Raw genomic sequence first — 25,999 nt, 5'->3', positions numbered from 1 at the left:
TTTTTATTTAACTTCCAGGCTCAGTCTTGGCCTTGGCGAACACATAGTCCAACTTCCCACAACTCTACCTATTGCAGTTTAAAATGAGAATTCCCGTTCAAATAATGACCCCGAGAGAGACTGCAATGGTCCTCAGCCATGAAAGAATACTCGAACCATTGTTAGCATCTCTGTGTCCAATCCCCAAAAGAAGTATCGGCCAGATCAACTCAACCTTCTAAACATCCCCATTTATCTAGACGTCCCAGGATCTGGAGCAGACAAGAAATGGCATTTGAGTGGCTTTTAAGTGCTGCCTAATAATCTTGTCTGCACTCTCTGTCAGAAAAAGGTTTTCTTCTTCTTTTCCAAATAAATCCCATGTTTCCATGACGAATGCTTTTTGAAGTGGATTCTTATTATCCATAAGTATAATCCATCAGTAAGTAAATTGAATAATGACTATAATTTTCATCTTAGGACTTTTTTGTAAAGTGAGATATCTATTTTTCAAGTCTTATTCTTCTCTTAAGAGTTGCAGTTTGCCCAAAGAAAAATTCACTGCAACACTTTGGGCGATATACTGGGTTGATTAAAGAGGGGGAAAAAGATCTCTCTGTGCTCAAAGTAAATTAGTATAATGATGTAAGAGCACCTCAGATAAAGTTAATCCATAAGCATATACACATATTTCTATTTAGGGTAGGGACATATGTAAATAGATGTATATGTCTATATATCACATGCATCTCTGTGTATATATCTACATACATGAGAAGCAATAGGGCCTGTCATGGGTAAAGAGCTGACCTTGGAGGAGAGAAGACTGGGCTCAGTCCTGTTGTAAACGCTCCAGGGTCAAAGTGACTTCACTTGCAACAATCCTAGCCAGCTCTCCAACACTGTGACCTGTAGAAAAGGTGCCAACCTGCAGTGACAGGGAGCTTCCTTAGCAAGGAGCTCCCTGCACTGGGGAAATCTCAAATCAGGTCTTTATTCCCTATCCATTATCTGCATGTGCACACCACACACACACACACACACACACACACACACACGTGAATTTTTTACAAGCTCCAAACTGCTCTAATTTGCTCTGCTGCTAACTCTTGCTGGCTAACCGTGGAAAGTCACTTCCCTTTTGAATAGATCTTAATTTTCTCCTCTAACATTTGGGATGGGGGGGGTAAATCATTTAAATTTAAATAAATTAAATTTAAATTATTTAGAGATTTAAATCATCTCTAAGACACCTTGCAGCTCTGAAATTCTAGGCTTCTTTTGTGGTTTCCACTATTGTTTTATGTTTTGGTCATTGAATGTTGATATAGTCAGTGGAGACCAGGAAGCCTTGCCTACCCAAACTGGCTTCCCTTTCTCCTTCCTGGTAAGAGGAGGATGATGGGACAGTAAATGTCCACATCTCTTAGGAAAACCTCAAGCTCAAAGTGTTATGGACAGTTCAGTCATTATGTCCCACTCTCGGTAGTAGGTTATAGGATGAGATGAACCTCTCAGATTCTGTCCTAGTTCTGACATTGTTAGCCTAAGCTTAGACACCCCAAAGCCCCCAAAAAGACATATCTTTTCTCAGAACAAGAGCTATGGTTTCTTACTTTTTAACTCTCTTACCACTTTAAAAGGATGGCGAGGAAAGTAAGTGTTTTGGTCCTTTTTCTTTCTCTGCAAAAGTTCCTCAGGCTCAGCCGCAAATACGCGATTTAGTCTGTCAATTCATTTCACACTCAGGTTATTTTCTTTGGAAAAAGGACTTTAAAGCAATAGGAGACTCCCTGCTGTCAAATCTGTGGGAAAAACATAACTGATCACTCAGCACAGAAGATTCAAAATGGAGGCTTTCTATATCATTGAAATGTAGCCGTACAGATTTTGGAAATGATGTTGGGGGGGGGAGGAACATCCCCAAATTTAGATCGGCTGGAGAGAAAGGAGCCTCAATAGCCACTTTAACACCCAGTTCTGTTTCAGCATTCTGGATCCAAATACTTAAAAACCAACAGTCTTAGCAATGATGGAGCATATAGGTTGTTAAGGAAGAAGTGAGCTTTTAAGGAGTCAAAACGTTTCTTCTTTCCCAAAGACTGACATCTTGTCTATCCTCAAAGCAGAATTGTACGCAGGCTAGCAAAACTTAACTCATTCAGGCACTCGTTTCATAAGCACTTATTAATCACCACAATGTAGCAATTACTGTGTGGGAGAGGAGATGTCAAGACAAAACAAAACTGCTCCTGTCCTCAAGGGATTAGACTTTAGGGCTTATTTACTCTACAATTTCCGGGGCAGAAATAAACAAGAAAAGCTCACTTGAATTTGTTTGTCAGGGATTCTTCACCTAGGTGTGAACTGGGTTGTTGTTTGTTTGTTTGTTTTTTCATATATTTGATAACTATTTTAATATAATTGATTTCCTTTTAATCCTAAATAGTTTACCTTAGGTTCTAAACATTATTCAGAGGAAAATCCACAGGCTTTATGAGACTGCCAGGAGGGGTCCAGGACTCCAAAGAGTTAAGTTAAGCACTTCTGGTTTAAGTCCAGATGAATGGACACCTGTTAGAAATGAACAAAAATCCATGGGCTGTTTCCTTAAAATTAGTCAGCTAGAAATTAATCACAAATCAGAATGAATATATTCACCTAAAATAAGACTCAGAAAGTCTGTGGCTGTCAAATAGGTATTATTGCTTAATGAGTCGCTGGCGATCGATGGGAAGTTTTTCTTTTGTTCCCTCTACAATACAGGAAAACTCTCTGGAGACTTTACGTTACTCTCCCTTTCTCTGCTTGCTTACCTTGTCATCTATTTAGCAAACAATAACAGGAGAAAGCCTTCCTGCATTCGTGAATAGAATGTGGCCTTGGATGTAATTAAGTCTCTGTCTTTAGATGATCTTGTGGGGAGGGATTGAGACTCATTCATCTATCCATTGGTTCACCCCAAAAGAATTTATTGAGCACCAACAGAGTGCCTGACTCGATGTTAGGTACTGAGGACGCAAAGATAAAAAAATGATAGTCTCCAGCCTCAAGGTGTTTACTTTCTATAAAGATAAGAGGGTCAGTCACTCAACAGGCAGGTAGGTAGCTCAGTGGATAGAACGCCAGACCTGGAGTCTGGGTTCAAATCTTGCCTCAGACACTAGTTGAGTGACCCTGAGCAAGTCACTTAATCCTGTTTGCCTCAGTTTCCTCATCTGTAAAATGACCTGGAGAAGGAAATGGCGAATCACTCTAGTATCTTTGCCAAAAAGGATCATAACAAATCAGATGTGATTGAACAACAAAAGTGCCAGGCACTCTACCGAGTGCCAAGGTACAGTGAAAAGCAAAAAGTCCCTATTTTTTGAGCGTCTCTGCTCTCCGGGAGCTCACACACAGATGAGTGAATACAAAAAAGGCACTGGGGATGGATGGGAGGAGTTAGGAGGTTAATCACAGAAAACTAAAGGAATCAGGAAATCCCTGGTGAGCTGATCGTGGAAGGAGGCAGAAATGAGGATGGAGCATATTCCATGATAGAGGAGAGCCTGTTCTTGCAAAGAGCCCCAGGGGAAGAGTTACTGAGTACAGGGAACATGGAGGAAGCCAAATTGGCAAGAGTATGAGAGACGGTAAAGTGAAAGCAGTCCCGAAAGGGAGATTGAGGGAATGGATGGGAAAGGATGCCAAATGCCAAACACAGGAGTTATCTGGGGCCATATTCCAGAGGCAGACGAAGTGACATGACCGGCCCTCACAGCCTTAGAGAGTTGTGTGAAGCACCCAAAGGTGTGAATATGGTTCAGTTGAAAGTCCCTTCCGATTCTACTATGGCAGGTTCCCTCTGAAAAATGACTGACTTCCCCCCAAATCCAAAAATTGTGGAAATCCAAATTATAGGATTCTTTAAAAGTAACTAGTTGAATATTCTTAGATTTTTCCCTAGAAAGGGCTTTTTTTTTTTCAACTTAGAGCTCACTCATGCCAATAAGCATCAGTCTCCAGGTTTGTGTGAAGTAAGCCATGAATTTACTTACTCATGATTGGAAGATGATGACTTAATCATCCGGAACCACATCCTTGGTACTGTAGAAAAAAAAGCAAAAACATAGTAAAAGGTAAATCAGTGAATATGTATAGTAAAATCAGCATCCTATGAGCATGTCCAGGAACTGTCTCCTCATTTGGAGCTTCGCAAGGGTTTTATAGGAAAATCAGCTGAGTTTGGGAGTATAAAAAAGAGCATCAAGTTGGGTCTGGATTCTGCTCCTTGAGAAGAAAATTTCTTGGTTCTTGGCATTTCTATGGTTCTTTCGGGCATCCGAAGCTCTTTCTTCACAATAACTTCATGAAGTAGGAGATGTTTGTCATCACCCCATTTTACAGTTCAGGACACTGAGGCTCAGACAAGTAAAGTAACTTTATTCAAAGTCCCACAGCTCTTAATTGACAGAGCTGAGAACCTACATAACATCAAGGCTACCTCCCTTTCTTCCTGTGTGAGCTCACCTCCCTGTGCCTCAGTTTGCTCTTCCGTAAAATGAGAGAGTTGACCAGTTCTACGATTCCCTTTGTATGATTAAACTCCATACTCTGCTAAAGGATTTATAGACAGTACATATGCTTTCAGTTACAGCAAAACTGCATCACTTGGCATTTCTATAAACAGTTCAAATTACCCTCTCATCCAGAGTTTGTAATGAATTTGTTATAGAAAAAAAATCTATCTAAATGTTTCATTTCAGCATAGGGAGGATACAAATGTAGGATTTCATCTCCTCTTTTTCATTCTTGTATGCACATCAAGAGCAGCTTTTTCTTATTCTGTCGCCTAAATTAAGCCCTAAGCTTACCAATGCCCCATCCTTAGAAACTCTTTTCAGTAACCCAAATTGCTAGGGCCCATGGACAGTTCTGCCCAAGTCCAAAGCCAGGTTCTTTCCTTTCCTTGTAAGTTGCCAGGAGGATAATTGGATTCTTCTGTAGGTTGGGGGTGATTTTGCTAGTCAGTTTTTTAATCCTGACATGATTGAAATTGGATTGGGGAAAGGGGTGACTGTTCCAGTGAAGATGGAAACGTTACTGCTGAACATCCCTCCCTAACAAAGTCAAGTGTAACAATAGCTGTCAAATGGGAGCAGATTTACCTATGGGCAAAATGAAGAGAAATGGTGGAGTGCAAAGGGGCAGATTTAGTTCTCAAAAAGGGAAAAACTTCCTAACCATTGGAGTTGTTTGAAAAGTAAAGTGGGCTACCTCAGTGGGTAGCAGGTCCCCCCTCGATGGAAGTCTTCAGGGAAAGGCTGGATGACCACTCGTTGAAGATTCTGTCGAGGGGTTTCTTATTCAGGTATGAGTTGGATCAGGTGACCCTTCCGTTGTCCCTTCCGACTCTGAAAATTCTGGGATTCTGGGGATTTTCGCTGTGACAGTACGTCAAGCAGTTAAACCACAGGACCCGCTGCTTTGTAAGGTGTTTGAGGTCTGTTTTTGTGTTTCTATGGAAGAGATTTATTGTCGTGATTGTTATTATTGATCTTGTTTTCACTTTGCACAGAAAATAGAAATCAGATGGTCAGATTTAGCTTGGGCCCCCAGTATGTGACTATATAGGCCACTTAATAAAGTAACTATTTCTCATTTCACAAGAAAGGAACGATAAAGGGAATCTGAAAAAAAAAAAAAAGTCTTTCTGAAAAACAATTAAATCCAAACTAGGATGTTTCCAGGGAAAACTGCTGTCTTCCGAATGCCATGTACTTTGAGTGAAGTGGGAAATGAGGCTCTACTGGCAGCTTGGGAGTCTAGAGCACTTTCTGATCCAGGGGACGGGATCCCTTCATCGTTCTGTCCCCTGCCCCCTTGAAGCAGAAGTGGGTTGGATTTCTCTCTTTCTGATCCTGTATCGAGTAGCTCTTATCATTTTATAAAATACTTTGTGTATAAAATGTTTATAAGAATTGTGGATGAAAATACACACAAGTATATTTTTAAAGTTTAAGTTCAATGCCTGGCCTTTTTGCCTCCGTGTGCAATTTCTTCTATGATACCCTGTGAACTGCTCAATCTGTAACGAAAGCTTTACTGTGTAGCCAGTGTTCTCAGAGAAAAGTCCATGTGGGCAGGCAGCATGTTGTCTGCGACATGGGGCAACCTTCGGCATCTAACTGGCTGCAGCATCCGACAGTGCTGGACCGTGGAGAGACGAAGGTGTTGTATTGAGTTGTTGAAGATAATCATGAAACGACATATTTTAATGTTACTTGCCTTATAGATTAGGATACGGATCTGTGGATATCACTTTTTGGGGTAAATATTGGTTTTTTATAAATGTTTTCCTCCATATTCCCGCCCACCCCTTTCTCATGTCACAAAATACTGATTATGCAATTCTTGCCCCTGACAGATTACTGTGGGGAGGGTTTCCATTTCAGAGCAAAGTGGAATCATTCTATACCGAAGAACAAGGGGAACGGTCCGAATAAGTTGTAATTTAAATGTGATTTTTTTTTTCTGGAAAATAAATGAAAACTATGAGAACAGTGTATTTGGGCTATGGATTCTTTTTTAAATTATTTTTATATTTTTTATAATTTTTAATTATTATATTAGAAACTTTTATGCTAATATGGAATAATATTTGGATGAATAGACGAGTAGCCAAACGGAAATGATAGAGACAATGGTCAGCAACTAACGGTGCTAGACAAGGGACATGTTGCCCCAAATACTATAAAAAAGTGCTTTATTTAGTCATCTTCATTGGGGAGCATCACCAGGTCATTATCATCCAGGAAAAGTGACACCATTGAGAATGGATATCCCTGACCTCTTTTCACCCCATAGGGTGAGTTTTAGAATTGAAAAGAAATTCAGATCAGCTTTCTCATTTTAGACATGAGGAAACTAGACCCAGAAAAAATAACTTATCCAAGAGTGGGATGCAGGAAATGATGGTAATGAGACCAGAAGTTATAACATGGGCTACTAATAATCAGTAGAAGAGATCCATAAGATAGCCCCCATGTTTGAAGGTCCTAGCTTGAAAGCTGGCCATCTAATCCAATCCCCTGATTTTACATATAGTTCAGGGAGGTTTGGAATACATCCCATTGAGCAAGTCTGTGGTGGGGTGTGAGGAACAATCCTGATAAGAAAGAGCATTACAATACTATCTTACTACATATAAATAAGGAAACTGAGGACCAAAGAGATTACATGATTTGCCAGAGATCACACTTGGAGGAGGCAGCAGGTGCACTGATCACAAAGACCCGAGTTCAAATTCAACCATAGATCCTTACTAGTTGAGCAACTCTGTTCAACTCAGTTTCCTCATTTGTAAAAGGGGTAATAGTTTAAAGAGATAGATGTGTTGCTTTAGACTAATTCACAAATGAATTTTGGGAATTAAATCTGCTCATAGAGATCCAGAGTCTGAATCTGTCCTATTTACAAATGAAGAAACTGAGATCTAGAGAAACAAAATCACTAATCCTAGTTCATAGAACTAGTAAATAGCAGAGCTAGCATTCTATCAAGCCAAGCCTCCTGGAGCACCCCAACATCTTACAAATGAAGAAGAGAGAGCAGGCTTCCCACAGCCAATTAAAGCAGTTGCCTCAGGTTACAAACCTAAGGATGCTAGACTAGAGCAGCCAATGAACAACAACTGTTCATCAAGCACCTGCTTTGTGATAGGCACAGTATGAAATAGACCCTGCCCTCAGAGAGTTTATATTCTGCAGAGGAGATCCATACTTACATGGGCGTTTAGGACGCAAATCTGCAATCACAGTGGCCTTCGGATTGGCCAGTCTTGTCTAACTCTTCAGGATCCCAGGGATCAGAGCACACCAGGCCCTTCTGTCTTCAAGTTCATGTTCCTTGCTTCCATGACACTCTCTCCATCTCGTCCTCTGCCGTCCCTTCTCCCTTCACCTTCAATCTTCCCAACATCAGATTCTTCTCCAATGAATCCCATCTTCTCATGATGTGCCAAAGTACCTGAGCTCAGCTTCAGTATTTGACTTTCCAATGAATAGCCTGAATTCATTTAAGTATTGACTGATTTCACCTCCTTGTCTAAGAGTCTCAAAAGTCTTCTCCAGGACCCCGACTGGAAAGCCTTGACTCTGTGGCACTCAGCTTTCCTGAGAGTCCAGCTCTCACAGCCACCCATGGCCACTGGGAAAGCCATAACTTTGCCAACCTTTGTTGGTGAGGTGATGTCTGTGCTTTTTATAAGCTCTCCAGATGTGCCAGAGCTTTCCTTCCAAGAAACAAGGGCACTTTAATTTCCTTTTGGCAGCTGCCATCTGCAGGGGTCTTTGAGTCTCAAAATATAAAATCTGACTCTGCTTCTACCTCCCTCACATTTCTCCCCTAACCCTTCTTCTCTCTGGCATGACCATCACCATGCTGTGTGGCCTTCTCACTTGGCGCTTGGACTATCACAATAGGTGCTGGGAGGTTTCCCAGCCTCAGGCCTTTCCCCACTCCAGTCCATTCTCCTCATATCAACATGATCTTCCCAGAGGACTGCTCTGTCCCTATGACCTGCTCCCTATGACCTGCTCCTTCTGACCTCCAAGATCAAATATAAAATACTCTTTGGCTTTTAAAGCCTTTGTCAGCTTCTCTTCCCGTGGTTAGTCTTCTTATCTCTTACACTGGCCTCCCTGGGTTCCTTGGACTCCACCTCCATCTACCAACACTCTAGCATCCCCCACCCACCTGCAGCCCTCCCCCCTATCAAACCCTCTCCCGTCCCCATGACCCCTCCTGGTTTCCCTTGAGTCCCATCCCCTGCAAGAAGCCGTCCTTAATCCATCTCGGGCTCTCTAGGAAAATCCTCCATTTAGCCTGCCTGGATCCTGAGGGTGCAAAGCTGTTGCCTGTCTTCCCCCTTCCCCCCACCCCACCCCACCCCCGTCCCCAGACTAGGAGCTTCTTGAGAGTAGGGCCCAACTTACCCTTTTCTTAGCGCTGGATTCATTGGCTCAAGGATGTCAATGATAAGAAAAGGGAAGGGCGAGAAGCCGGGAAGCTGGGCAGGCAGGAGCAGAACTTGAATCCCGGCCTTCTGACTCCAAAGCCCTGAACTTTGAGGGGCTGCTGGCGCTGCCCCCGGGTCTGTTTATCCTGGACATCGCAGAGTTTGGTGGGAGGGGGCTCTAGGGGAGTTTTCCGGGCGACACTCCCCAGACGGAGGGCTTTGCCCTCGGCTGCTCCTGGGCTGTGCCCCCGGGACCCAGAGAGGCGGCGTGGGACTGGGAGAAGAGGGGTAGGGGGCGGCTCCCAGGGCGGACCACCTGACTGCCGCGGGCGGATCCGAGGGCGGCCTCAGCCCCCTTGTTTGGCCCCGTAGCCCTGGAGACGCTGGACAGCGCTCGGCGCTGCGCTTGCTGCGCCCGCCCGGGAGCGGGGAGCCTGGAACGCCCATCCACCTGGAGCCGGCCCGCTGGAGGTGCCCAGAATAGGGGCGCTGCCCTGGCCTGCCCTGCAGAACTCCGCAGCCCCGGCGCTGGGGACCCGGCGTAGCCCTGGGCGCTGAATGGGAAGCGTTCCGTGCCTCGCCCAGCGCTTCTGGCACAGGGTGAGTGAGCCTGTTTCCTAAGCCAGCCATGGGGGCTGGGGGAAGGGGGCAGATCGGCTGAAATCGGGGCGAGGGAGGAGGGAGATCGGCTGGAGGCGGAGGGAACCATCGCCTCCAGGAGGAGTGGGGAAAAGGAAAGGAGTAAAATTGTGCAAAAAGAGCGGGGGACCCAGCTGAGGTAGGGAGGGGCACCTGTGGCCCTTAGAACCTTAGATCGATCCCCTCCCCCAGCCCAGACCCCCCCCACCACGCTCCCCACCTTCAGAAACGAGGAGCTCTGACCCCAGCCCCGCTGCCCTCACTTACCTCGGTGGAGCTGCTCGCCCGAGATGCTCTCACTTGCAGTCTGCCCCAGCAGGGAGCAGGGAACGTGAGCTGAACTGAACTCCTGCCAAGCATCCTTGGGATCTGACCCTGGCAGAGCAGGCAGCTCCCCCCTTCTGGCGGGAGCCTGAGAACCCTACTCAGCCCCCTTCCCAACAGCCAGCATTCATTTCTTGTTGTTCAGTCAGTTTTTCAGTCATGTCCAACTTTTTGTGACCCGTTTTGGGATTTTCTTGGCAAAGATCTTGGAGTGGTTTGGAGTTACCTTCTCCAGCTCTTCATACTGAGGCAAATGGTGACTTACCCAAGTTCACACAATTGGGAAGCGCCTAAAGATCAATTTGAATTGAGTTCTTCCGGACTCCAGGCTGAGCTTCCCCACCCAGCTGCCTCCCTCACAACATTGTGGAAATGATGGGGTTGAACTCCCAGTCTTGCAAGTTCCTTCTGGTTCTAACTCCACGAGTTTATGAATGAGTGGTTAGTTTCTCTTTGATCACCAAGCCTGGGAAGTCTGGAAGAGCACTATATTTAAATATAATCATAGAACTCTGGGTTGCATAGGATAAGCAGAATGAACATACTCTCTGGAACACCCCCCCCCAAAAAAAAAAAAAAAAAAGATGTGATTTTTCCTGAAGATCAGATAGTATATTAGAAAAAAAACTGTATTTGGGGTCCTAATCCCAGATATTTATGACCTAGGTGATAGTGGATTTCATGTTTCTAGACCTCAAATATAGAATGAGGAAGTTAATAGGGACCTTATCTAGTAGATAGATTGCTCTCCACTAGAATCACTGGGACTCACTCTTCACATCTGTAAAAATAATAGCTAATATTTTATATTAGGCATTAAGATTTTACAGAACCCTTGGCAAATAGTTAATTTGATCCTTACAACAACCCTGAGAGGCAGGTGTTCTTATTATCCTCCTTTTACAGCAAAGGAAACAACAGAAAGTGACTTGATCAGGATCACGTAACTAGCATCTGAAGCCAGACCCTCCTGAATTCCAGGTCCATTACTCTATCCATTGTACCACTCAGCTGCCTAAGACCAACTGTGGTGGGAAAAGGACAAGGTGGGATTTCTTCATCTCCAAGTTCCCCTTCCTCCCTAAATACTCATAAGGACCATATTTCATCCTGAGTGTCACATTTTTGGAAAGAGACATTAATAAAAATGGAAGATGTCCAAAGAAAGGCAACAAGGATCATGGAATATCTCAAAATCGTGTCACACAAAGATTAGTTGAAGGAATTGAGGGTATTGCAATGGGGGGAAAGAGAAAACTGGGGGCTCATAATAATCCTCTTCAAGTCCCTGAAGGCATTTCATGTGGGAATGGGGAGGATATTTCTTCTGGTTGGCCCCAGAGGGCAGAAAAAGCAAAAAGACCTTAGAAACAAATTTCAGCTTAATATCAGGAAAAGCTTCCCTGACAAATTAGAAGTCTTCAAAATAAGACCAAGTCACCTTAGTAAGTCATGGCCTCCCCACTCACTGGAGGCCTTCCGGGAGAAACTTGAGTGTCCACTTATATGGATGCTGTGATGTTGATGATAATGCATGCATGAAAATTATTATTTTCATACAAATTAAATTAGACAGCTATCGAGATCCCTCCCATTTCTGAAATTCTGTGAACATATGCTTCAAAATTCATCTGGCACTGTACATGAGATGTATAGTGATGTAGGAAGACATGAGATGTACAGTGTAAAATGTGATATGCTGCCGGGCTACTAAAGTTGGAGGTAATCAGCTAAGAGAGATGCAGGCCACTCCTTTACCCAGTAGGGGGCACCTATGCTCCAGGTGTTCTGGGATTCCCCAGCCAACAGGTATACTTGCCTGCAGGAAGTGAGAGTCTCTCAAGAGCCATTCCCTAGTCCTTTTAGCTCCTCAAAGCAAGAAGCCCCTAAGCACCCCAAATCAACTTGGAAATTGATGATGTAAGAATGATACAAGTCAAAATTAAAACAAATTTAGTTGAGAGGGACAGAATTGATAACTCTATAGAACATCTCATACAGGAGGTTTTATTAATAATTCAAGCCACCTGGGACCTTCCCATTTTAGATCATTATTCTTGCTGAGTAGGAGCTAAAGCAAATGTGCTGTTGATAAATAGCAAGTTTTTAAATGGTATAATCTTTTAAAATCATTTTTAAAAAATTTGCATCCACCAGTGCTCTTGAAAAGGAACTTAATATTCATTCCTTCCTTAGTTACAGTTCTGGATACTGAAAGTTCAAGTAGCATGTTAAGTAGAGCAATACCCTGCCTTTGCAAATAGAGTCTTCCACCATCATCGAAAAAAAAAAACAGGACAAAAAGAGGAAAATGAACAACAGTCAGGTTCCAACTCTTCTTTCTTCCAGGCCACATCTTGGGATTTATGGAAACTTCAGAGGATAGAAGCCACAAAGTCGGCTCTTTCATTCAGAAATCAAGGGAATTCTGAAACCATAGTCAGAAGCCTTGAGTTCAAATTCTGTCTCTGCTACATCCTAAGTCTTGAGTAAACAAATTATATTCTGCCTCAACTGTTCAGACACTGTAAAATGAGGTTGTTAATATTTGTAGAACCATCTCAATGAGTCATAATGAGGATCAAATAAAATCATGAGATCAAAGATTTATAGCTAGAGGGACATTAAGTCAAAATTCTCCATTTTACAGATGAGGAAACTGAGACTCAGAGAAATGAATGTAAATTTAGCACTATATGAATGTCATTATTATAATTAGAGACAAAGCTACTGCACAGAAACTTAACATCTTTATCTCTCTTACAGTTGACAGGAGTTGAGGGATACCAATTCTGTTTTTCAACTTAAAAATCATTTTTATTTGATATAGCAAGAATAATACTATGTATTTTTTGTTTTTTTAAGCTTTTTCTTTTCAAAACATATACATAAATAGTTGTATCAGGCTCTCTCCTATCTCCAGGACTATTGCAAAAATCAAATGACATAATTTATTAAAGCACCATAGAAATGGTGATTATCATTACTACCATACTACCAACACCTCTGAGTTTAAAACCCAACTCTTTCTATATTTTTATAATATTATCATACTTCTTTAGATTTTGACAAGATGTCTGAAGTCACCAAAGACAAAACTTCTCAGTTACTGAAAAAAAGAGGCAGCATATCATCAGTGAGCAGCCCTGACATCAAGATGAAGGAGATCTATGGCCGGACCAAAGAGTAAGTAGCCAAGTCTCTAATTTCTCCTTTCCCATATTAAATCAACAGGATCAGGATGTTGATCATATGAGGGTTTCCTTCCATAGGTAGTGTAATACCACATACTAGTATTGAAAAATGGGGCTAACCGCAGCAAACATCATATGTAATGGAGATAAATTATAAGCATTCCCAGTAAAATCAGGGGTGAAACAAAACTGCCCACTCCCCATAACTGTTTGATATTGTATTAGAAATGTTAGCTTTAACAATAAGAGGAAAAAAATTAAAGGAATTAGAATAGGTAATGAGAAAGTCAAATTATCACTCTTTGCAGATGATATGAGCATATTCTTAGAGAACCCTAGAGAATCAGCTAAAAAACTACTAGAAACAATTCACAACTTTAACAAAGTTGCAGGATATAAAATAAATCCACATAAATCATCAGCATTTCTATGTTACCAACAAAGTCCAGCAGGAAGAGATACAAAGATAAATTCCATTTAAAATAACTATAGATAATATAAAATATTTGGGAGTCTACCTGCTAACACAGGAACTATATGAATATAATTACAAAACACTTTCCACACAAATAAAGTTATATCTAATCAACTGGAAGAATATCAAGTGCTCATGGTTAGGCTAAGCTAATATAATGAAAATGACAATTCTACTTAAATTAATATACACATTCAGTGCCATACCAAAGTGTCAAGAAAGTATTTTACAGAGCTAGAAAAAATAATAACAATTCATATGTAAGAACAAAAGGTCAAGAATTTCAAGGGAATTAGTGAAAAATGCAAATGAAGGTGGCCTAGCTGTACCAAACTAAAACTATATTATAAAGCAGCAGTCATCAAAAACATTTGGTACTGGCTAAGAAGTAGAGTAGTCAATCAATGGAATAGATTAGGTTCACAAGACTCTTAATAGTCAATGACTATAGTAATCCAGTGTCTGATAAACCCAAAGATCCCAGCTTCTGGAATATTTGACAAAAATTGTTGGGAAAATGAGAAATTAGCATGGAAAATAGGTTTAAGATTGAGAGTGATATGAAAGCAATCGTTAAGGAAAGGAGTTAAGTTGTGAAACACTAAATTGAAGAGTTTTTATCTTATCCTAGAAAGGCACAAAACAAGGCACAGAAGCTTCTTAAGCAGCGGAATTACGATTAGCCCTGAGCTTTAAGAAAATCACATTGGCAGTGATGTAATAGAGATCAGTGGAAGCAAACTCAAATAGAAAGACACTTCCCCACTGGCCATGTATTGACTTAGAAGCATGGGGTTTGATTTGCCTTATGATCTTATAAGAAAAAAGACTAACAAACAAATGATCTGATAAAATGCATTACCCAAGAAAGTACTTCCAGGATATCCCATAGGGTTGTCATTGCCCAAGAGCAGCCCTATTTTCAAGTTACTGTCCTTGGCAGCAATATAATTGGTATAACTGATATTCACAGAGATATTGCTGTGCTAGGGAATTTTCATTTAGGTTTAGTAAATTTTCAGCATGAAGTATATTTTTTTATAATCTGGTTATTTAAAAATTGAAAGGTAGCATGGCATAAGGGGAAAAGAATAAAAGATTTAAGAGTAAAGAACCGGGTTTACTGGCCTACACTGTTACTTATTAGCTTATTAGTAACAAGTGGGGAAAATTAAAACCTTTCTGTGCCTCACTTTCCATCTATAAGTAATGAACACTTGCATCCCAGAGCTGCTATATTTTGGAATATAGAATCTACTAATATAAAGGTGCTATATAAATGCTAGCTATCATTGGTTGTGATGGTTGTTATTATTTTATTGTTATCATTATTGTTATTGTTGACTAGGATATCCGATTCCCCACCTCTTCTAAAGAAGCAGGAGATAAGAGTTCAATCTCTGGCCAACATTGGATCATAGATTCCACACTGCAGGAACTGTCCGTGGTATTGTCATAATTTTGAATGGAGTCGGAAACATAGAGGTTAAGTTACCTTCCTAGAGTAATCCAAGATGAAATTGCAGGGGGCCAGAGAATGTCTGCTGACTTTGCCAAGTCTGAGTTTACCACAAGGGCAGATTAAAGGTAAATGATTGTAAACATAGACAGTCAGTTGAGACTGGCCCCAGACCAGGAGGATAGTCCAAGAGCATCATGTAACTAACAAAAAGGAGCAGGGCTCCTCGGCGCTGCCCCATCTGTACCCGGCCAACACTCAGTAGCTGAATGACAGACAGAGGCGTCTGCTGAGGGGTCAGACAAGTCTTGGGTTGAATCAGCTGGTTTCCATGGAATTAGAATCCTAGTATTATCACTCTCTGGGATGATTTCCAATTTACTCTGAGCATAAGACCGTCCCCAAAGTCTCAGTGTAATTTGAAGTTTTAAAGTTTTAGACTTGCACTGCCTTTTGGGACACCCTGTATATCTTGTTTGTACTTAGTTGTCTGCCTGTTGTCTCCCTCATTACAATAGGAGAGATTTGAGGCAGGGACTGTGGTTGGTCTTTCTTTGTATCCCCAGGAGTTAACATGGTGCCTACCATAGAGTAGGTAATAAATAAATGCTTATGGACTTGACTTGAATACCCTCACTTAGAATTGCAAGGGAATTTAGAGGCCCTTTAACCTTACTGTTACCAAAGGACTAGGCCCCAGTAACAAAAGTATCAGGTATCAGAGATTTTTACTGAGGTAGCTTGACTTTTAGGCTGGAGCTATTTCCATAAACCTGGGCCAGATCACTACATGTTGGGAGGTTTTTTTTTTCCCTACTGCTTGAACCCAACCTATTTTACTGTTAGTCATTCATATCTGTAAGATAGGACTTACTTTTCAAGGTAAGTAGCAGAACATGGAGAATAGAGGACTGACCTTTAAATTCAGAAAAGATTGGTTTTGTGATCTGCCTCTGAACATATGCTAGCTGTCAACCATGATCCCTCAGAGAAAATGAAATTGGGCCCCAAAGGGAATAGCCAGGCACCCTTACTACTTTGTTGCTGAAGAGGGCAAGAAAGCTTTGGAGTGATTTGGTAAGAAAAGCTGTTCCACAAGCTTTTATTATGGTCCTATTAAGTCTATTGCTTAAGGTTTTCTAAAGCCTCCCTTAGACCTGAAGATGCTTTGTGTGGAGGGAGTTGCCATAACAATGCCATAAGGACAATAGACATTTTTATAAGCCTTTAGTTTTCAAAGCACTTGACACACATTTAGACTTTTAGGAAACTTTTAGTCTCCTTTGAACCCTGCTTCTTCCTCATCCAGTTCCCAATGGGAGATTGGCCACTAAAACCAGAATAAAGTGTCCTGAAAAGGTCTTTCTTGGTCTTGCTCTGGGATAACTCAAATCAATTAATCAATCAACCAATAAATTGGCATTTGTTAATTTTACACAATATGTCAGGCATTGAGCTAGGTGCTAGTGGTAGAAATACAAAGTAAGAGCCTAAATTCTAACGTAAGTCCATGCAAAATAAGCATAAAGACAAAAATATGAAATAAACATAAGACTTTTAGGGAAGGGAGCATTAGTAGTTGGGTTAAAATCAGGAAGGAATGTTCATCACAAATCACAAATCCCTGAACTTAAAGAAGAAATAGATTTGTTCCTTAACAGAATTGTAAATAATAGACCAGAAAGTTCTTTGTTGTCCATATTTTTAAAAAGAAATCCAAAATTTTCTTGCCCTACCCGGGAACAAAGTCCTCAGAGAGCCTGGCTGGCCATTCCCCCTGCCTGGCCAAGTCTCATTTTCTCTGAGGAGTCTGGATGGTTTTAGGAAGTGAGGCCACTGGGTGGCAGCATCTCTCTGGGAGCTACTGTAAGCCCTGCCCAAAGTCTGCAAGGCTGCCATTTGGGAAAAGACAGTCAATGGCACTTTGTGGAGAAGGTTCCCAGGAAGGCACCTGCCTGTTTTACCCAGCACTTCAGCTGTTATAATAATAGCCAATATTTCTAGATCTTTGTCTTAAGTTTGGCAAAGCATTTGGCACATATCGCCTTCCTTGATCTCCACAATAGCCCTGAGTAGAAGGCAAGATATTAATTATTCCCATTTTAAATACGAGGAAACTGGGGTAGCTAGATGGCACAGTGGATAGAGCACCAACCCTGAAATCAGGAGGACCTGAGTTCAAATCTGGTCTCAGACACTTAATACTTTCTAGCTGTGTGATCCTGGGCAAGTCGCTTAACCCCAATTGCCTCAGCAAAAAGAAAATAAAATATATACGAGGAAACTAAAGATCAAGGAGAACAAGGGGATACTTAGTAAGTGTCTGAGGCAGGATTAAGAACACAGTCTTCCTAATTCACTTCATCTATTAATAATAGATCTGGATCTGGAGATATAAAAAGAAAGCCAAAACAGTTTCCTCTCTTAAGAAGTCCAGAGAAACGCAGAGAAATCAGTGTATACACGATCCATACAGAACACGTGGAAGTCTTGGAGGTTATGGCAGCAACAGCTGAGGACCAGGCAAGGCTTCCTAAGAACAGAGCCCTTCCCAAGCTGAAAGGGCTGCCTCAGGTGTTGGGTGCCAAGGTGTAGAGCCAGAAGGAACTTTGACATCACCAAGTCTCCCCTCTTTAGTTAAAAATGAAGAAACTGGGACCCAGACAGAATAACAAGGCTTATGCAAGCTTCCCCCATTCAAAATTGACAAAGGCAGGAGATGAGTCCATAGATGATGACTTGGGAGCTGAAAGGCATCGTGGAGGTCACCAAGGTCAATCCCTTCTCTTCACAGTTGAGGAAACTGAGGTCCAAAGTCACACAAGTGGCGGGGCTGGGGTTTGAACCTCAAGTCCCATACCTCCCTCCAACACCACTATTCCTCACTGCCGCCCTCCTTGTCCTGAAGAAGCCATGTTCAATGTGTTATTTTTATTACTTGTGCACTGAGAAATAAATGTTTAGTAAATGCACACACATCCTCCTTGAGTCCAAACTCCATACCATTACAAATGTAAAGATAACTTTTAGATACTTAAAACACCCTCAATTCTATCAGTGTTTGTCAAAGGATCATAGCCATGGTCTGGAAGTGACTTCAAAGGCCACTGAGTACCTTCCCCTTTATTTTACAGGTAAAGGAACTGAAGCCCAGGGAGTCACTAAAAGAGACAGGATTAGAAGCCAGGTTCTCTCACTCCAAATCCAGTGAGCTTTCCCCTGTAGTGTACAGTATAGAAATGCATATTAGATTCCAAGGTTCCTATATACATGTATATGTGGGTGTAAATGTTTCATATGCATACACAAGCAAATGTGTATCACACGGGCAGTGGGTTGAACATTTATGGATAGTATAGATATAAATGTATGTATTTTATGTGTGTACATGGTTATATATAAATGTGCCATTCACATAGATTGTGTGGGGAGGGGGATAGGAGTTGTCTTGGTTTTGTCCTTGTATCTCTGGTTTTAGCGGAGCAAGGGCTTGATCCATACTTGCTGATTCTAAGTGGATTAATTGTGTGCATCCAGATAGATCGCCAGATACGTTCAGACGTGTAGAGGGACCTGACACTTTTGTAGCTCCGTGTGCTAAAGATTATTAAAGGAAAAAACGAAAGGAGTTAAGAATTCCTCCAACAGATGTCAATATCAACTCCTGGATCACAGTGATTTACTAAACATAATCATGTTAGTTCTTTTGCAAATGTGCCTTGGAGTCTTGATTCTTGTTCTTGGAGTGATATGTAGCATATAAATGATGATAAGTAGGGGGGGTTGGCAGAGAAAGGCTGAAATATGGATACAGTTACTCCCCGAGGCTAGCTGGGAAGGGCACTGGTGGGGATCAGTTCAACCTTCTAATCCCACGCTCTGTGGAGGTCGGGGCCCCACTTGGCTGTGTCCAGTCAGAAACCCAAGTTATGTCAGCTCCCTGAAGTTCAATTTCCCCAAAAATCTGTCCATTGGGGAACTTGTATTTTCCATCGTTAACTGTTAAAATCACTTTAGCATCTAAGTCTATGCTCTCCCGGCTCTATTTCATGTTTCTCATTCATGATGTCTTCATTTTGCCTGTAACTTCTTCTCCTAAATAAACCTATTTTTGCCAAAGAGAATGGCCATTACCCCAACCGAACCCCAACATTTGGTGCTAAACCTCAAACGCATCATTTGGGATTAGGAATTGCTACCCTGAACACATCATAGGGACTTTGATTTCAATTCTATTTAATTTGTTTTTGTCCTGTGCCCTTTTTAATAGTGTGGTATGGAGATCTCATTGTGGTGAGAACCAAATTAAAATGTAATTGGGAAATGTTTAACAGAATGACTAAAAATCCTATAATTTTAAGAGTTCATTCAAAATCATCTTATATAATACAAAACACAAAGAGCAAATGAGTCCTTTGCATTCCCAAAGGCTGAGGGTGCATGAGCATAACAGAATAATCACCCCTGCCTTCTATTTAATGAAAACACAAGATTTTACCAATCTCAAAGAGCCCTTTTCCCACCATGCCCTCTCTATTATCTCAGCCCCTTTTGAAGTGACACCCTAGCTTGCCTCACAGGTGGAGCAAGGTCAATAAGGCCCATTCAGAGGCTCCCGGGAATCTGTGTCCGTTGAGGTTCACCTGAACTGGGCGGAGTTGGGAAACCCATTCAGTGCCTCCATCCTCGGATCTGCCCACCAGATCCCCACCTGGGTTTGCTCATATTGCCTCACTTGCCCAATCAAATGTCTTTTCTCAGCAATGAAAAGGGTCTTGGGTGTTTATTGATTTAAGTTGAATTGTGGCTTTTCATTGGGGGCGTTTCTGGCTCTTTCATCACCAAAGAGTCTTTGCAAAGGTTTCATATCTTTAATTTCTGTCCTGTTCCCAGGTGTTGATTTGGGGTTATTTTGTGCCTTCCATTATATGTCCTAATAGTAATAATGATCTCTGCCCTAAGCACCTTCTATATCTATTAACTTATTTTCTTTGTAAATGACAAAAATATTCAAATAATACAATGAATTGGTGTTTTATCAGAGAGGATGTGCCTTCCAGTGATGTGAACCACAAGTCACTCTGGGCCCATTCTGGGCAAACTCTTCCTTGGGCTTTCCCATGTATTCAACACAGAGAATCCATCCAACAAGCAAGATACTTCCTGAATCTCTCCTGACATTTAATTATATCGATGAAGCACACAGACCATCCAGCAGTTATCTCTTGCCCTCACCACATGACAACCCATCTGCTTTTTGCATCAGACATTTCTCTGATGACATCCTTTCCTGCCATCTTTTTTGCAGTATACGATGGAGCGTTATACAGATGGAACAGAAAAGGATTTAAGTGCTTCCTGTGGGCAGGACACTGAGCTGAGCAGGAGGCTTATAAATAGGCAGTGAGATTGTTCCTGTTCTCAGGAAGCTCATATTCTAACAGGGAGAAACGATGCCTGAAGAAGGAATTATGGTCCTGTTCGTTTCATGGCAGATGGAATGAATCATTGCAGGTCATACTTTTGGTGGGGAAAGTCCCAGGGCAGATAGAAATATGAGCCATCCTTGTCTAGGACTTTCTTAGCCAAAGTGGGAGCTTTGGCACATTTGGAGATTCTTTCTTCTGGCAAGCTAATGAGAGAAACTCTTGTATTGTTGTTTTTAGCTCAGTGAGTACAGTGTCTTATGCGGATGAGCCCAGCCACCGCGAAGATGCTCCTCGCCCTGCGGTTCAGATGGAAAATACCTATCAGCTGGGTATGCATCATCCTTCTCCCTCTCCCTAACTTGGGTTTTTATTTTGCACCATCATTGTTACGTAGGGCTAACTGCCCCTGACGAGGATGTAAAATAATCCTGAGTGGGTCTGTGAGAACCTCAAAATGGCTTTCCCACTAAAAACAGCCCCAGATCCCGAAGCATGGCAAACCGATCACAGATGACCACCTTTTCCCTCTAAATCTATGAGCCTAGAGTTTGCCCATTTTTTTGGAGTCAACCTTAGAAATGTGGGAATCTTCCCCGGGGAAAAGAACATCCAGAAAAAGAGAATGAATCCTGCCAAGAATGCAGAGGGAGAACGCAAAACTTTGGATTTGGGAATTAATTCAAGAGTAAAATGGTGACTAACAAAATTAGATTGGTCATATTGAAGTTTGATATTAATCATTTAATAAGCTACAAAAAGCAGTCAGAAAGAAACTCAAATTTCTTTTTCAGAATGTATGTCTGTGTTCATTCTCTGAAAAAAATTGAAGATAAGTTAAAGAGATTTCTCATTCATTTGAGAAATCTATCTGTGGAGTTAAATTATACCATTGCATCTCACAAGAAATCTCTCATGAATTAATCCTTTTATGGGAGCTAAGTTCTGCCGTGTGGACTTTTTTTTTAAATGTTTGTTCAACTGTCTTTTTGTTGCCAAATCAAATCTTACATTTTCACATATAAACACATTTCTGTTTTCATTTTACACATGCTTCTGCTAACAAGAGAAGCATGCTGTGCCTGTTAGAAAGGATCTTGAGGAGTATGGGAATCCATCTACATGGTATGGACTCAACTGGCCCATTCGATGGAAAGAAAACTGATTTGATTAGATATTTGTGTAAGGGAAAACTGAGATGAATTACTAGAAAATTGTTTTCCACTGATTTGTGTTGGTATCATATAAACCTAAGTTTTCTATTTAAAGAAGTTTGGTTATATCCACTCTATGTGGAAAAGGAAGGAACACTTTTGGCCACGTAGTCGAAAACTGATCAGTCCATGAGCCTTCATTAACTTTATTAAATTTCTGGCATTTAATAAGTGCCAGGAGCATTGACTCAGAACTGGATGGAACATTAGAGGGAAATTTCATCTTTTTGTGTGTCATGGACCCCTTGGCAGTCTGGTGAAACCTAAGGATGCCTTCTCAGAATAATGTTTTTAAACATATGAAATAAAATACATATATGTGTGTGAGTATATTGTAAAATACATTTTTCTCTTACAACTTTTATTGGATAGTCATTTTTATTGGATATCCAAGGCCCTCAAAAAAAGTATGTCAGTAGTGACATAAAACTATAAATGTGTTTAAATATATTTTATTGTATACATTTAAAATGTATTTTACATTTTACATACATTTAATACTTTAAGAATATATTAAATAAAATATGAACATTTAGATGTATAAAATAAATATATAAAATTAAATACATATAAAATATATAGGATTGCATATAATACATATAAAAATATATAGGATTACGATACAATACAATTGTATTTGTTATATACGGTTACAAATTTTCTTAAAGGTTCCCAGGCCAGAGGTTGAGACCTCCTTCAGGTATTTTGTCCAGTCCTCTCTGTCTAAATATACCTTGAAGCCCTAGGAACCTCAGCATGAACCTTTGGACTCAGACTTGGAACCATTTTGGGGGGTTGGGGTTGATCCCAAAGAAGGTCTCCAACAATGTTTTTTATCTAGAATAAAAATTCATGGAAATCTCTAAAACTAAGCTTAGGTATATCTCACGTCTAAGTTCTCCTCCAAATGTGGGTTATAAGGTTCTCCTCCCTCACAAAAAAAAAAGGTACTCATTATATAGTGTCAATATGCCAGATAGAACAGTTACTTATTCTCCCTGCCACGGGACTTGCATAAGACCCAAAAGCACCCATGGGCAAACACAGGAAATACAAAGCTCTCAAGAGCCTTGTATGGTTCTTGTGTTCTCCTTCTCCAGGAGGGTAAAGACCATTTATGGGCCAAACAGGCATTTCATATACCTTTCAGGACCGATATTTCTTAAGCAAATGACAGAGCCCAGATCCCCCTAGATTTCTGAGCGCAGAGATCTTGGTATAGTAGAAAATAGGACTGGATTTGGAGTTATCAAACTCGGGTTCAGATTTTGGCTGTTTTGTGGCTTAAGAGCGTTTACTTCACTGTTCAAGGATCTTCTGAGGCCCAGAGAAATGAAGGGATTCCAAAGGCACAGCTTCCCGAGTCCCATACCTGGACTCTACCACTAAGACACCGAAGGGGCTTCATTTTTTCATTTGTGTCTGTATCTCCCAGATGGATTCTGGCACCTGGGATGCTTAAACATGTACATGCACTACATCTTCCTCTGCCCTGCTCCCATCCAAATCCCACACCGCCTCATCCAAAACTTGGGATTTGGGAAGCAAACTTGTCCTCGTGGAAGTCTGCCCTTTGGGGCTCCAGATCCTCACTGCTGGTCATGCTTTCTTAATCCTTTGATTACTCTATGGGAGGGAAGAAAATGTTCAAAATGTCCTTTAAATGATGGTGAAAAATGATGTGCTTCACATATTAATACAGCATCTCTCCTTCCAGGCCCTAGCAAATGTTTTCCTGTGAATGTTGTCAATCACATTTTGAAGGACGTACTGACAAATTATCTGCAAGAAGAAAAATATGAGCCTGAATTGTGTAGACAGATGACTAAAACCATAGCTGAGGTAGGTGACCAGCTTGTATGAACTGCCCACAGGACTTAGGACGGCCTTCCAAAGGAGGCAATTTGGGTATTTAGGAAATTAACAGCTATTCATTAATCATCAATCAACTGGGATTATTAAGTGGGCCGGTATCATAGGTTAGGCTCTGGGATATGGAGATACAAGAAGCCCTACCTTCCCTCAAGGAGCTTACTTACACCAATGTCTGTCAAGAAGACAATGTCTCAGATAGTACTGAATTACAAAATTATCACTGGTCAGAGTGGCAAATTCTATAATAAATTCATTCTAAAATTTAATGATATTTGTGTGGCAAAAATTTCACAAGTGGGGGCAAGAGCATCAGCTTTGTTAAGAAGATTGTCTATGGTCCAGTTTCCCACAAAGCTTAGAAAAAAATGTTGCCTCCTCCATGAAGCCTTCCTTGATGCCTTTCCCACCCACCCCACTTCTAGTGCTTCTCCACAAAACTACCTTTTATATACATTCGGCATAGCACTTGTGTGTGATGGATTTTTCAGACCCAGTTCTCAAAACCAAAACCAATTATTACATTAAAGTGGGGTATAAATACACACATATACATATATATATAAAGACAGAAAGAGATAGAGAGAGAGTCAGAGACAGAAAGAGAAAGATGGAGACAGAGTGAGACAGAGAGATAGAGACAGAGACAGACAGAGAGACAGAGACAGAGAGAGAGACAAAGAGAAACAGAGACACAGAGAGAGAGAGTCCTGTATCAAAGTCAGGTATTAGTGTGAACGTTGATAACCTCTCCAATTTATTATCCTGCCTATAGCAACAGGGCTGAAGTGACTTTAACCCCCAATGTCAGGAAGAGCCCAAGCTGGCGGGCTTGCTGGTGGCTCAGTGATCGCCTATGTTGTGATTTTTGGTAGGTTGTGAAGGCCCGGGTGAAAGACCTTATGATCCCAAGGTACAAGCTCGTTGTGATCATCTACATTGGACCACTTGAAAATCAGAGCCTGCACATCGGGAGCCGATGTCTCTGGGATGAAGCCAGTGACACCTTCTCATCCTTTGTCTTCAGAAACACATCCCTGTTTGCTCTAGCAACTGTCTATGCTGTTTACCTTGAATGACAAAGAGCCTCCACATGGATTAAAAAATAGGCTTTGAGTGACATGTTTCAGTGAAGACATCGAGGTGCAGTTTGGGACTGTACACACTCCAGTTCAATTTAGCAAACATGTATTAAGCGCCTTCTGTGTAATTCCTGGATCCTGGATCAAGATTCTTGGATGTAAAAGTCTCCAGAAAATTGAACAGTCACACCTAAGCCATGGGGTGCAGGCAGGCTCATGTAACCAACAGTGAATTCCAAAGTTAAGACCTCATCCACAAGAAGATGGACCAATCACCTTGTGATGCCAGAAGAAAAGGAAAAGGAGCACCACTTACTGTGGCAAACTTTTGGGAGGACATGGATGAGAGTCGCAATCTGCATTATTAGAGAGAATAGACAAATTGATGAGATCACAGATCCAGTTGGAGGATTGAACTCTGTGCTTTCCATTGATATAGAGACCAAAAAAGATTTAAGTGTCTTTCCTCAAAGAGTTTGCATTCTATGAGGAGGAATACTGAGAAATAATAGTAACAACAATAGCTAACATTCTATTGTGTTTTACTAATATATCTAGTCTGCTCCTCTTGAAACTCCCAGCATGTAGATGCTATTATTATTGTGAACAAATCCCATGTTCTTTCCATTTCACCATACTGCCTCCAGAAGATAATGAATGGATAAACCATGTTAAAGCTCTCTTTTTTGTAATGTATCAGAAGATAAAAAAATCAATAAATCATGTTAAAGCTCTCTTTTTTGTAATGTATCAGAAGATAGTAAATCAATAAATCACGTTAAAACTCTTTTTTGTAATGTATCAGAAGACAATGAATGAATAAACCATATTAAAGCTCTCTTTTTTTGTAATGTCTTGGGAGGATACTTGTGCAGAGTGGGAAGAAGGGGCTTGACTCAGGTTTCTCTAAGTCTTCCTTTGATGAGATTGATATTTTTGTTCATTTCACAGACAGGAGCTCCTACTGAAAAGGGCTCTTTAAACCAGATGGCTTTAATTCTTTTTTTTTTTTATTGAAACTTTTTTTTTTATTTTCAAACCATATGTGTTGATAACTTTCTTTTTTTTTTTAATTTTTTTTATTTAATAGCCTTTTATTTACAGGATATATACATAGGTAACTTTACAGCATTAACAATTGCCAAACCTCTTGTTCCAATTTTTCACCTCTTACCCCCCCACCCCCTCCCCTAAATGTCAGGATGACCAGTAGATGTTAAAATATATTAAAATATAACTTAGATACACAATAAGTATACATGACCAAAACATTATTTTGCTGTACAAAAAGAATCAGACTCTGAAATATTGTACAATTAGCTTGTGAAGGAAAT

At 40.9% G+C, this 25,999-nt stretch overlaps 1 protein-coding gene and 1 long non-coding RNA gene across 2 annotated transcripts; one reads left to right on the top strand and one right to left on the bottom strand.

Annotated features, from left to right (window-relative positions):
• Nucleotides 1-1,667: 1,667 nt before the first annotated feature.
• LOC116423729 lies at nucleotides 1,668-2,540 on the bottom strand. The gene is made up of 2 exons (XR_004234234.1): nucleotides 2,434-2,540; nucleotides 1,668-1,784 (listed from the first exon to the last, which is right to left on the bottom strand). It is a non-coding gene; the product is annotated as an uncharacterized LOC116423729 (long non-coding RNA).
• A 6,762-nt stretch (nucleotides 2,541-9,302) lies between these two features.
• Nucleotides 9,303-25,497, top strand: TCTEX1D1 (Tctex1 domain containing 1). The gene is made up of 5 exons (XM_031968929.1): nucleotides 9,303-9,580; nucleotides 13,006-13,129; nucleotides 20,738-20,829; nucleotides 23,429-23,553; nucleotides 24,459-25,497. Exons 2-5 carry the CDS (start codon nucleotides 13,017-13,019, stop codon nucleotides 24,660-24,662), a joined length of 534 nt encoding a protein of 177 aa, XP_031824789.1. The 5' UTR covers nucleotides 9,303-9,580; nucleotides 13,006-13,016; the 3' UTR covers nucleotides 24,663-25,497.
• Nucleotides 25,498-25,999: the final 502 nt, after the last annotated feature.

The sequence above is a fragment of the Sarcophilus harrisii genome, chromosome 4 (assembly GCF_902635505.1).
Source record: "Sarcophilus harrisii chromosome 4, mSarHar1.11, whole genome shotgun sequence".
NCBI lineage: Eukaryota > Metazoa > Chordata > Mammalia > Dasyuromorphia > Dasyuridae > Sarcophilus > Sarcophilus harrisii.
The sequence above is the reverse complement of the archived record's forward strand: the minus strand, read 5'-3'. Positions and strand labels throughout refer to the sequence as shown.